Genomic DNA, 14643 nt, shown 5'->3' with positions numbered 1-14643 from the left:
TTTCGGTTGAGCTATTTCAAATCCTAAAAGATGATGCGATGAAAGTGTTGCACTCAATATGCCAGCAAAACTGGAAGACTCAGCAGTGGCCACAGGACTGGAAAAGGTTAAGTTTTCATTCCAATCCCAAAGAAAGGCAATGCCAAAGAACGCTCTAACCACCACACAATTGTACTCATCTCACACGCTAGCAAAGTCAGGTCCAAAATTCTCCAAGCCAGGCTTCAACAGTACGTGAACCATGAACTTCCAGATGTTCAAGCTGGATTTAGAAAAGGCACAGGAACCAGAGATCAAATTGCCAACATCCGCTGGATCATCGAAAAAGCAAGAGAGTTCCAGAAAAACATCTATTTCTGCTTTATTGACTATGCCAAGGCCTTTGACTGTGTGGATCACCACAAACTGTGGAAAACTCTTCAAGAGATGGGAATACCAGACCACCTGACCTGCCTCCTGAGTAATTTGTGTGCAGGTCAGGAAGTAGTTAGCACTGGACATGGAACAACAGACTGGTTCCAAATCAGGAAAGGAGTACATCAAGGCTGTATATTGTCACCCTACTTATTTAACTTATATGCAGAGTACATCATGAGAAACGCTGGGCTGAATGAAGCATAAGCTGGAATCAAGATTGCCGGGAGAAATATCAATATCCTTAGATATACAGATGGCACCACACTTATGGCAGAAAGTGAAGAATTAAAGAGCCTCTTGATGAAAGTGAAAGAGGAGAGTAAAAAAGTTGGCTTAAAACTCAACATTCAGAAAACTAAAATCATGGCATCTGGTCACATCACTTCATGGCAAATAGATAGGGAAACAGTGGAAAGAGTGACAGACTTTATTTTGGGGGCTCCAAAATCACTGTGCATGGTGACTGCAGCCATGAAATTAAAAGATGCTTGTTCCTTAGAAGAAGAGTTATGACCAACCTAGATAGCATATTTAAAAGCTGAGATATTTCTTTGCCAACAAAGATCCGTCTCGTCAAAGCTATGGCTTTTCCAGCAGTCATGTATGGATGTGAGAGCTGGACTATAAAGAAAGCTGAGTGCTGAAGAATTGATGCCTTTGAACTATGGTGTTGGAGAGGACTCTTGAGAGTCCCTTGGACTGCAAGGAGATCCAACCAGTTAATCCTAAAGGAAATCAGTCCTGAATATTCATTGGAAGGACTGATGCTGAAGCTGAAGCTCCAATACTTTGGCCACCTGATGCGAAGAGCTGACTCATTGGAAAAGACCTTGATGCTGGGAAAGATTGAAGGTGGGAGGAGAAGGGGACGACAGAAGATGAGACGGTTGGATGGCATCACCAACTCAAGACATGAGTTTGAGTAGACTCCTGGAGTTGGTGATGGACAGGGAGGCCTGGAGTGCAGCAGTCCATGGGTCATCAAGAGTCGGACACGACTGAGCAACCTAACTGAGTACCTGTGAATGAGAACTTAGTTGAAAATATGCTTCATGAAGAGTAGAATGTAAGAGGGCAAGAATATCAGTGGAAAGAACAGTTGGAAGGCTATGCAATAATCCATCAAAAAATCACATCCAACTTACAGAAGTGATGAGAGGTCAGATTCTAGATATACCTCAAAGCTAACTGTTTTTACTGATGCACTGTGTGTGAGAGAAAGAAGACAGAGACTATTTTAGCGGGTTTTTGCAACTGGAAAAATGGAGCTTCTATTTGCTGAGGTGAAAAAGTACAGGGACTGAGGAGAGACTAGGAAAGCCAAATCCAGACTTCAGATCTGATTTCTTAGGATTTCTATTAAATATGGAAGACTGTCAATTACATCTCAGTAAAGACGGGGTGGCATGGGGAAGCCAGAGCAAATAGTGTAAGTTCTCCAGAGAGTCAAAGAAATTAAATGAAATCTTGCAGAAAATGACTACAGAAGAGAAGAAGCCTGAAGGCCAAGCCCTCTGGCCAACAAAGTTTAAAGATCAGAAACATGTAACACTAACTAACATATGACACTACACACCAAGTACTGTTCTCAAAGCTTTGGTACATATATAAAGTCAATTAATCCTCACAACAAGCCTCCACTGTATAAGTCAGGAAACTGAAGCACAACAGGGTGGGGTGATTTGCCTAAGGCCTACATAATCAGCAGAACCAAGATTTATAAAGACAAATTAATTTTACACCCTACTCTTATGCATTGGGCTTCCCTGGTGGCTCAGTCAGTAAAGAATCTGCCTGCAACGTGGGAAACCTGGGTTCCATCCCTGGGTTGGGAAGATCCCCTAGAGGAGGGCATGGCAACCCACTCCAGTATTCTTGCCTGGAGATTCCCCAAGGACAGAGGAGCCTGGTGGGCTGTAGTCCATACGGTCGCAGAGTTGAACTCGACTGAGTGACACAGCACAGTACTCTTAAGCATTACCCACACTATATGTCCTACAGAAAGGATAAACCGAATATTGAATCCTTGGTTTGGCCAGAGCAGGTAGAGGAACCAAGACAGAAGGTAACCTTAAAGCCAAGGGAAAAATGTCAACCTCTGATGATTAATCCAAAAACAGGAATGAAAATGGACCACAGGATCTGACAAAGTAGAAGTTACTGGGAACACAGTATTACCACCGCCATAAACTGATACTCTTTTATACTATTTTAAATTTTATAAAGTACTTATAAAAAATTGCCTGTGTGTGTGCTAAGTTGCTTCAGTCGTGTCCAACTCTGTGTGATCCTATGGACTGTATTCCGCCAGGTTCCACTGTCCATGGGATTACAGGCAAGAGTACTGGAGTGGGCTGCTAGGCCTAACCTAAATAATTTACCCAATTTAACTAACCAGTTTAAGACATCCAATGTATAGATTTATCTCAATTTTCAACAAGTTTATGTCCTTCTATTACTTAAGTCCCTCATGATGGAAATTTTCACCTAGATAAATTTATGCATAATTAATCATTGCTTCAATTTTTAAGTCAAAGATTAACTTATTAAAATCCAATGGACAGAGGAGCTGCAGGCTCCATGTGGTTGCAAAGAGTTGGACACAACTGAGGTGACTTAGCACACACGCCCAGCAACAGCAAGCAATAGTAAAATCAGCAATAACTTAAATATAAGATGGCTGCTTCCTTAAGTTCTAGAACACCAAAATTAGCATGAGAACTCCCCTTTCTATCCACTACTACTGTAATGGATATTAGTAACTACTGATAATCTATTAGCCTTTGCCCTGATTCATTCTGTATTCCAAGGCCAAATGAGAACTAACACCCAAAAAAGATGTCCTTTTCATTATAGGGGACTGGAATGCAAAAGTAGGAAGTCAAGGAACACCTGGGGTAACAGGCAAATTTGGCCTTGAAATATGGAATGAAGCAGGGCAAAGGCTAATAGAGTTCTGCCAAGACAACAGACTGGTCATAGAAAACACCCTCTTCCAACAACACAAGAGAAGACTCTACACATGGACATCACCAGATGGTCAACACCGAAATCAGATTGATTATATTCTTTGCAGCCAAAGATGGAGAGGCTCTATACAGTCAGCAAAATCAAGACCAGGAGCTGACTGTGGCTCAGATCATGAACTCTTTATTGCCAAATTCAGACTGAAATTGAAGAAAGTAGGGAAGACCACTAGACCATTCAGGTATGACCTAAATCAAATTCCTTATGATTATACAGTGGAAGTGAGAAATAGATTTAAGGGACTAGATCTGATAGATAGAGTGCCTGATGAACTATGGACTGAGGTTCGTGACATTGTACAGGAGACAGGGATCAAGACCATCCCCATGGACAAGAAATGCAAAAAAAGCAAAATGGCTGTCTGGGAAGGCCTTACAAATAGCTGAGAAAAGAAGAGAAGCGAAAAGCAAAGGAGAAAAGGAAAGATATAATCATCTGAATGCAGAGTTCCAAAGAACAGCAAGGAGAGATAAGAAAGCCTTCCTCAGCAATCAGTGCAAAGAAATAGAGGAAAACAACAGAATGGGAACGACTAGAGATCTCTTCAAGAAAATTAGAGATACCAAAGAAACATTTCATGCGAAGATGGGCTCGATAAAGGACAGAAATGGTATGGACCTAACAGAAGCAGAAGATATTAAGAAAAGGTGGAAAGAATACACAGAAGAACTGTACAAAAAAGATCTTCAAGACCAAGACAATCACGATGGTGTGATCACTCACCTAGAACCAGACATCCTGGAATGTGAAGTCAAGTGGGCTTTAGAAAGCATCACTACGAACAAAGCTACGAACAAAGCTTGTACTCATACTTGCCTAGTAACCTGAAGCAAAAATGGATGTTGAGTTGAACCATATAAAGCTATTTTTGTAGATCAAAACACTTTGAATGTATACCATTTTTTAATGATTCAACTGAATATAAAAGAGCGAGCTACTAAATTAAGTCGCTAAGAATGCCAGTGAACAAAACAGAAACAGATTTACAGGCACAGAGATCAGACTGGTGGTTACCAAGGGGACAGGGGTAGGAAGAAGGATATACTGGGAATTTGGGATTGGTAGATGCAAGCTATTATATTTAGAATAGATAAACAACAAGGCCCTACTGTAAAGTACAGGGGAACTATATACAATCTCCTGGGATAAACCATAATAGAAAACAATATTTTAAAGAAGGAATGTATATATGTATATAACTGAGTCAGCCTGCTGTACAGCAGAGATTGGCACATCATCATAAATCAACTATACTTCAATTTAAAAAAAAAAAAAAAGCCAATGGGACCCAAGGGCTAAACAGCTACAGTCAACCCCGCAATGTACTTAGCAGCTCTAAAATACAACTGAAGGTAAAGGACTTCTGCAGCATGTTGAAAACAAACCATGTTTCAAATAATAAAGGAGACAATTTAGTATGACTGACCTCTAAGACAACCTATATTTTACAGTGGATTGATTTCAAAAACTGAACTAATATTTTATATTCAAGTATCTAGTCTCTCTCCTCTGAGTCACAAAAGGAATGTTCTCACAATTTCAAAGGTACACAATGGTACTATTATTTAATAAATTTTTAAAATCCCTAATTTTGGCACCATGAACATTTTACAAAGCTAATGCTGGTTTATAAGATTCTTAATGCAAAAATTGCTAAGAAACATTTTAAATCAACCTAACGTATTATGAAAATATATTTGTATTTAACAAATATCTACAGTGATTTGAATATAAAGTTGCTCTTATTTTCCTAAATATTTCCAACAGGATGTTTCTACAATTTAACATACTGTCTACAATATACCTTAAAGGCTGTCAATCTCTCAAATTGAAACAAATACACTAAAACTTCAAAAAATGATAGCAGTATTTCAAGAGAGCTAGTTTTCCACATGCCTGTCTTATGTTCATCTTTTAAATTTGTATAATGTAACTATGGATCTTTAAATGATATGTAAAAGCACATAGGTAAAAATAATACTAATATAAAGTACAGCTTATAGTTAAAGTATACTTCCATGATTAATAAAAATTAAAATTATGCTTAAGGTTTTATAAAAGATTGATAAATTACAATATTTTTTAAATCTCAAAAAAAGGCCACGCCTCAAACTTCTACTTCTAATTCTTCTCAGCATCATATTAAAAACTTAACTATGAAAGAAAAATGAATAATGACAAAGCTCTTCTGGTAATAATTTCTCTATACATCAGAAATTTATATATTTCTATACACCTTTTTAAAAACTGAGATATAAGTCACACACTGCAAAAATCACCCTTTCAGAGTATAAAATTTTGTGTTTTAATATAATCACAAAGGTGTTCAACCTTCACTTAATTCCAGAACATCTTCCATAAATACGATATCCATTAAAGTCACTCCCCGCCCCCATCTCCTCCCAACCCCTGACAACTATTAACCTGATTTCTTTCTCTATTAATTTGCCTATTTTGGACATTTCATAAACAAAATCATAGACAGCCTTCTATGTCTAGCTTCTTGTACTCAGCATATTTTAGAGGTTTATGCATGCTGTAGTATTCCTCAGTACTTCATGCCTTTTTATGGCTGAATAACATTCCAGTCTAAGAATACACTGCAATTTATCCATTCATCAACTGATGGACATTTGCATTATTTCCATGTTTTGGTTATTATGAAAAAAAGCTGCTATGAATGCTGTCATTTCACCCCATTTTAAAATACAGCTGCATGACAAAGTTTTAAAGTTTAAAACAAATCACAGAGGTACTAGCACAAGTCTTTGAAGACTCTAAAGACCTTGATACAATTTCAAGAAACAGTATATTCTTCTTTAGATAGATTCTGCTCTTCTGAGTTTATTCTTTTTCATTAAATATCATCCAATCAAGTGAAATACAGAAAACCTCATCTACCTTTTGCAAATAGATAGGAAGTACAAAGAAAGCTACAGCATAAAATGTTCTAAGTTTCTTATGTTGACTTTAGCTATTTTTTAAAGAAACCTACATGTCTCACATTTCACTTAAATATTTAAGTAAGATTAATGTGTTACAAAGATAAAATTACAAATTTAAGAATACACCAAATATATATGCTTCTTAACTATCTACATTTTTACGCTTTGAGCTGTTTTCCTAAAGTACTATGGCAAAAACTTCTACTAATATCCAGAATTATTCTGACGAGTTTAAAAAGATTCAACCTCCAAATATTTACTTTTTGCAAATAAAACAACCAAATCATCTAAGATGTCGAAAAGCTGACTGAAGGTTAAAATTTACCCCATTTGTTTGGAAGCAAAGACTGATTAACTATCTTGATTATCTGATTTAAAATATTTTGATATAATTCTCAAACATCTACTTGAAAGTATAAATTATAGAATGTTTAAATTATATATAATGTGGCCAAGAAACCCCTAATATTACAACTGAAACCAGTTTCCAATGTATCAATTCAGTAACTCTTATGCCAATACTATTTTTATTTGCTTTATGACGAGAGACAACAAAAATGGTTTCAAAACAACACAAAATTATTTCTCTACAATAAGTGCCAGGTTCAGAATACTCTATCAAAATAAATTCAAAGCATTAAAAAAAAAAATATTTTTTGAGATTATGGAACTATATCAGTTTCTTAAAAATACTGTTTTTACTCTATGCTAAATATACTAAAAATCATTGAATTGTACTGTTATTTTACTAGGTGTTAGAATTTTTTTATATATCTATTTTTTAAAATGAATTTTACTTGGGACTTCTCTGGTGGTCCAGTGGTTAGGAGTTCATCTTTCAATGCAGAGGATGTCAGTTTGATCCCTGGTCCGGGAACTAAGACCCCATGTGCCCAAATTAAGACCCAACAGAGCCAAATAAAATTTTTTAATGAATTTTACTTAGTAAAATTTTAGAGTATATTTATGAAGTGTGCATTTGAAAATCTACTTCTAATAAGTGCCCACAGGGAAGTTTCATTTAAAAAATGAGCGAGAGACAAACTAGCATTCTACAATTTCTTTTTGCTTTAACTTTTAACTACATATTTAAACCAATTAAATCCAGTTTGTTTCATGTGTAGAATATCAAATATGCCATGGGCCTAATACTTAATTCAAAGCCAATAAATATTTACTGAGTGGTCTACTTACATGTCGAACATTATGCTAAGCATTGAGAAAAAATAACCATTCCGGTTTTTCCTATCTTTCTCCCTCCTTATCTGTTTGGCCTACACATATAATCACTAGATGAAAGATGCCAGCAGGAGAGTACTACCCACCCTCATTTACTACACACTTGACTTAAATTATACTCAGGGACTCTAAACTCAGAATTCAAATAAATACTAACTATGAAGAATTCACAAGAATCTGTTTTTCTGTAGGGCACTCATCACTGAGGGGTAAAATTTTTCTCGTATGCATCATGAAGGAAGATCCTTTTTCCATGTTGTTGGCAAAGCTGTCAATCATCTTGATGAGCAGCAAATAAATGAATGCCCAATGATGGGATTCTGTATTATCCTTAAAAAAGAAATCCATCAACTAAACATCAACAGGTAAATGTTTATACTCGACAGCCATCAATTTCAACTATCCATGCAAAGAGACAGGTGAGCTGGACTGGTAAACCTCGAAATTAGAGAAGTATTAATCGTCTGCTTCCAGCCAATATAAACAGATGTTATTTTTAAACAGGGAAAATCATCTCTTCCACTGAAATTTATTTGCAGCAGATAATGTTCTGTTACATTTTTAATCAAGCAGATGAAGTTACATTTAAATTGAAAATCTGCTTCACTCAACTAATCAGGCAAGTAAAATTCAGAGATGATTGAATGGCATTACATAGCACACTATTACGGCAGGTAAATTGGGAAATTTACCTGTCACACCACACAGCGTATTGTTCAGCCACTGCATCTGCAACTTAGAAGCAAAGCGCTAAGACAAAAAGGGAAAGGCATGTTAAACAGACTTATAAATCCATCAAATTTTATGAAAACATTATTAAGGCTGTCAACAAAATAAATAAATAAATAAATGTTTTTAAAAAGAAAAAGGAAAAAGCACAGCTCCTCTCAGGGAATCAATGAAGATTTACATGGGTATGCATATGTTTCATGTAAATAGCCATGGCTGGTTATTTTGAAAATCAAGATACATCCCAGGCTAAGGGAAAAAATCAAACATTACATTACAGTAAAAGGCAAAAATCAACAACAGGCATACCCGTGATATTATGTGGTCAAACACAAGAAGGGGAAATAAAACACTTTATCAAGAAGTATATAAAACAAGCAATACTACATTGCTTTGTAAAATGACTATGACATTACTTAGTAAAGATCATTAAATTTATATACAACAAAAACACAACATTTTAAAATACTGTCAATTCACCCTACTTAAGCCCAGTCCAGTTTTTCTAATATAAATTTATTTAATTGGAGGCTAATCACTTTACAATATTGTAGTGGTTTTGCCATACATTGACATGAATCCACCACGGGTGTACATGTGTTCCCCATCCTGAACCCCTCCCCCTCCTCCCTCCCCATACCATCCCTCTGGGTCGTCCCAGTGCACCAGCCCCAAACACCCTGTCTCATGCATCGAACCTGGACTGGCGATTCATTTCACATATGATAATATACATGTTTCAATGCCATTCTCCCAAATCATCCCACCCTCGCCCTCTCCCACAGAGTCCAAAAGACTTCTAAACATCTGTGTCTCTTTTCCTGTCTTGCATATAGGGTTATTGTTACATCTTTCGAAACTCCATATATATGCGTTAGTATACTGTATTGGTATTTTCTTTCTGGTTTACTTCACTCTGTATAATAGGCTCCAGTTTCATCCACCTCCAGTCCAGTTTAGGCAGTTGTAGTTGCCCATACAACTGAAATGCTAACACCCAAAAAAAAATCTAATGTCTATCTCAGTTGTTTCTATCCACTGAAACCTAAAATTTACTTCTATGCTTATATTTGTAAATTCAAATACTGTTGCTACAACAGCTGAACTTATAACATTTACTGTGAATTATTCCAATATCACATACCAAGTTACATCTTACTTATAATTTAGTTTCATCCTCATAACCTTTGAAATACAGTTGGCCCTCCTATCCACAGAAGTTTGGTTCCAGGATCCTTGAAGGATATCAAAATCCATGGATACTCAAGTTCCTTATATAAAATAACATAGTACAGTCAGCCCTCTGTATCCATGCATTCAGCTTCCACATTTCCAACCAACAGTGGATCGGACAGCTGACTGTATAGAGGCCCACATGCCACCATCATTCACTTTCCCTTCTTCCTTTTCTATTTTTTTTCTCTCTTTCCTTCTTTTCGTTTTATCTTTCCATTAGGAGTAATGGATTTGGACTGACACGTCCATACCCTGTCATGCCACAACAAAAGATGGAAGATTTGTGTGTCTCAACTAAGACTTAGTGCTTCTCATACGGCACAAAGATTAGTCTTTGAATCATTATAGTGATTTTTTTCAAGTCTGTACATATTTCTTACTTGACTGTGATTTTAAAGTTGGTCAAAAACAGAGGTTCTCAATTTGAACTAACCATTAGACTCAAACATGTCAGAGCTTCTTCTGTGCTGCTGTCCAGGTCCTAGTTAATCAGAATTCCTGGGCAACAGCAGGTTTTTTTCTTAAACTCTTCGGATTATCCTAATAGGGTGGAGAACCACTGGTCCAAGGCCTCAGCTCTGCATAAACTGTGGCAGCCCACACTGATGTGTCTTCCCAGGTATAGCATTCACAGTTACGCTACCGCTGTTTGAGGTTTACATTTCTTATGTCTTTTCAGTTCTTCCTGTAAATAGCTTTGGCTTTAAAAGACCTCTATAACTCAGGAACATTGTAATGTTTAAACAGCGATATATTAAACAGTCAGAGGCAGAAGGCAGTGACTGACTTTAGAAGCACTGTTGATGAAAAAGATGCATATTCCAAGGTGAAGACTACAAACGGATGGATATACTAAGCCACCAGCATAAAAACTTTCTGTGTTTCCCAAAACACAGTGATAGACTATTATTTAAAACTTGATGCTCCTTTTTGCACTGAAGCAACAATGTATGGGGTGACAGAGTTCTCAGGCTAACTTAATAAAAGTGTATTTAACCCTTAAGGCTAAACAGCCATTATATCAATCTCACATAATTCAACCTAATACTTTACATTTTCAATAAAAGACTGAAAAACAGTGATTAGAACAGTAGAAATTGTAAACAACTATAAACAGTGATTACAACACAACTAAGAAATTACTTCTTAATTTAATATTAAATATTAACACTTGGCGAAAAGGATGGCCAGGTCGCATGGTCTGTAAGACAGACAATTCTGCTTATTCATAATGAAAGGAACAAAACAGTTTTCTGGGAGATGGGGACACAGGCTATAAAATGGAGAGATGAACTCTCAGGAGTGAGACCAAACTAGCAGAGACAGAGGCGTAGTTTGGAATCACATAAAATGAAAGCCAAAGCTGTAGAACAGAAAAATGAACAAGAGTCCTTAGTTCAGAGATGCAGTTGCAAGTCAGATAAGGTTTACACAAGGTTTACACATATATACTTAAGGAGAAAAGAAAAGAACTTTAAAGAGTAAGGAAACATATATTCTCATGGTGAGATGACAAGAAAAACAGACTGGATAAGGTATCCTAACTAGAGCCAGTAAATCACAGAATCAGGTGTTCTTTATTTTTAACTGAAGTATAGCTGATGTATACCATATAAGTTACAGGTGGTACAACACACCAATTCACAACTTTCAAGAGTCATGCTCCATTCACAGTGATTACAAAACAATGGTTACCTGCCCATTGATTATTTATAAATAAAAATATTTATAAAAACAAATCATTTCTATATAAAGAATTTTTCTCTCAGATAATTTCCTTAGGATGATGCATCAAAAGAATCAATCACTCTTTAAAGCCTCAGATAATGCCAAATTATTTCCTAAAAAAGTCATGCCTTTCAACATTTCTCTCAAATGTATTGTTTTATTGTTATGTGGGCTTCCAAAATGTCACTCAACCTCCCCTCCTTTCCTCCCTGAGTTGCATCCTTAGGAAGGTGCCCCCCTCTTTGTCCCCACAGCATCCTATGCATGCTGTGCTTAACCAGAGTGCTTAGTAATCTGCTGTACAATTTTTCACTTGCTCTACCCAATGTGACTACAAATTCCTAGAGAGAACAGATGAAATCTTTATCTGTGTAGCTCCAGTTCCTTGCATATAAGTGGGAGTATCAGTTCAGTTCAGTCGCTCAGTCGTGTCCGACTCTTTGCGACCCCATGAATCGCAGCACGCCAGGCCTCCCTGTCCATCACCAACTCCCGGAGTTCACTCACACTCAGGTTCATCGAGGCGGTGATGCCATCCAGCCATCTCATCCTCTGTCGTCCCCTTCTCCTCCTGCCCCCAATTCCTCCCAGCATCAGTCTTTTCCAATGAGTCAACTCTTCGCATGAGGTGGCCAAATTACTGGAGTTTCAGCTTTAGCATCAGTCCTTCCAAAGAACACCCAGAGTTGATCTCCTTCAGAATGGACTGGTTGGATCTCCTTGCAGTCCAAGGGACTCTCAAGAGTCTTCTCCAACACCACAGTTCAAAAGCATCAATTCTTTGGTGCTCAGCTTTCTTCACAGTCCAACTCTCATATCCATACATGACCACAGGAAAAACCATAGCCTTGACTAGACGGACCTTTGTTGGCAAAGTAATGTCTCTGCTTTTCAATATGCTATCTAGGTTGGTCGTAACTTTTCTTCCAAGGAGTAAGTGTCTTTTAATTTCGTGGCTGCAGTCACCATCTGCAGTGATTTTGGAGCCCCCAAAAATAAAGTCTGACACTGTTTCCACTGTTTCCCCATGTATTTCCCAAGTGGGAGTTTAATAAATGTTTACTGAATAAATGTAAAGAAATACTATTAAAACATTGTCATGAATGTGTATTACAACAGATAATGGTTTTTCTGGGTGACTAAGGAATGATGATACCACTGACACATTTAAGACACTGTAAGACCAGTTTAAAAACAGAGATGAGTTGAGCTGAGTTTGTGATGACTCTAAGACACTCAAATGGGGAAATCGTAAAGGAATGATTGGAGGGTATGACTGTAACTCAGACTTTGGAGTCATTGGCAGATGATACTTAAAAGAATGGGGATAAGAAGGAAAAAAACAATTCTATAAAGCAATTATCCTTCAGTTAAAAATTTTTTTTAAAAGAAGGAAAAAACAAATGAGTAAAAGTAACAAATACACAATCTCGTCTACTATATGAAGTGAAAGGGAAGGTGTTAGTCGCTCAGTCAGGTCTGAGTCTTTGCAACCCCATGGACTGTAGCCCACCAGACTCCTCCTGTCTATGGAATTCTCCAGGCAAGAATACTGAAGTGGGTTCCCATTCCCTTCTCCAGGGGATCTTTCCTGGCCCAGGGATTGAAACTGGGTCTCCCACATTACAGGCAGACTCTTTACCAACTGAGCCACCAGGGAAGCCCATACATTGCCTCTAATCTTCATTTTGTTCTTAAACTGATAATCTGATACATATAGAAAGGCATTTTTAACTTTAAAAGGCATGAGGCTTATAAAACACAGCTATCATATATCATTAAACAACTGAATATACAAGTATCTTTTATTTAATGAAGTTGGTAATTGACCAGGTCAGCATCATCCACAGAGTAAATGATAATTTATCAGTATGATCTAAGAGATACTAGTAATATATCTACCCAAAAATAATTTTTTCCACCTGAAAAAACTCATTGCTGTGAATCAAATAAAATTACATGGAAAAAGGTAACCTCTTAAACCATTATAAGTTAATACATTTAGGACTTATTAGTGACTAGTCAACAGAACGTAAGATCCTCTGGTTGAGGCAACATCAGCAGGAAAAGAGAGTCCCCAAAGAAGAGGTCTCTCAAGAAGATGCCAAATAAAGACCTTAATTAACCTGTACTAATTTTGTCTATTATAGAAATTCACAACACTTAAATGCACTATTTACAAATATGCTAACAGTTCAGCGGCAATAAAAATGTCTGAGTTGGCATTCTACCACCTAATTCTCACTAGTACCAAAAATGTACCTCCACTCCATTTCAAACTATTTTAGCATACATGTGCTTAGCCGCTCAGTTGTATCTTTTTTGTGACCCCACAGATCGTAGCCTGCTAGGCTCTTCTGTCCATGGGATTTTTCAGGCAAGAATATTGGAGTGGGTCGCCATTTGCCTGCTCCAGGGGATCTTCCCAGCCCAGGGATCAAACCCATGTCTCCTGTGTCTCTACATTGTAGGAAGATTCTTTAATGCTGAGCCATCAAAAAAGTGCATTAAAAATAAGGACTGTTTCCTAAATAACCATAGCAGTATTATCAAATCTACTTTTAATATCATTAAGTAGCATTAGATAATTTCTAAATTTTTTTCATCCTTGAGATTCTGCAATTTCAAAAATTCATTTTTAATAAACATCTCCATAAAAAAAAATCAAACTTGTAAGACACACTGGATAACACTTACATTCCTAATTTTAGAATTAAGTATCCCTTCCTCCTCTCAAATATATTTTTATTTTTGCTTGAGAAAAAAATGTGGTAGATACCTCAGCATTAATTTTTTTTTTAAAGGCTTAGCAACAAGACCTCTATCAAAGACACATTTATAAGACAACTGGTGGGAAACACATACCTGGCTCTTTGCAAAAGTGATTGGCCAGATTAAACTCCTCACTTTGGGCAAAAAGAAATCCTAACCGAACAGAACTGGCAAAGACACTGGCACATTTAATGTAATTTGAACTAGAGTTTTTCATTTGTGGCCTTTTTCATATGGTTAGTAGATACATTAAATTTCTTAATTTACCAATTGCTCAATGTTACAAATTTACATACTAGGCTGACACAGGAACACCACAGGAGAAACTGCTACCATTAATAAATTCACTAAAGTTGGCAAGAAAGGTAAAGTAACAGGGCACCAAGAAGGCAGAATAAGACCAACTGACGGGATCAGGGCCCCAGTGACTTTTGCTCCATACTCCACTGCCTCAAAATTTTTTCAAAAAGAATATAGCAATAATTTAATGAGAAATGAGATCCAGAATTTAGAAATTTTCTTTATAGTCTACCTTGTATCTAGAGAAATG

The 14643-nt window shown here is 36.8% G+C and overlaps 1 protein-coding gene across 7 annotated transcripts in view; it reads right to left on the bottom strand.

The window, feature by feature from the left end:
• ZCCHC7 (zinc finger CCHC-type containing 7) overlaps positions 1–14643 on the bottom strand; it is a 258032-nt gene that overhangs the window by 200022 nt on the left and 43367 nt on the right. For 2 of the 7 annotated variants that reach the window (XM_086415924.1, XM_086415925.1), the window contains exon 3: positions 8321–8378. The exons of the other annotated variants lie outside the window; for them this stretch is intronic. In XM_086415924.1, coding sequence (XP_086272050.1) covers positions 8321–8378 — 58 coding nt within the window. The remainder of the gene's footprint in view (positions 1–8320; positions 8379–14643) is intronic. 7 annotated transcript variants of the gene reach the window in all.

The sequence above is a fragment of the Bos grunniens genome, chromosome 8 (genome assembly GCF_055505025.1).
Source record: "Bos grunniens cultivar Pamir isolate PY7600 chromosome 8, Bosgru_T2T1.0, whole genome shotgun sequence".
Lineage (NCBI taxonomy): Eukaryota > Metazoa > Chordata > Mammalia > Artiodactyla > Bovidae > Bos > Bos grunniens.
This window is presented reverse-complemented; position numbering and strand designations above follow the sequence as displayed.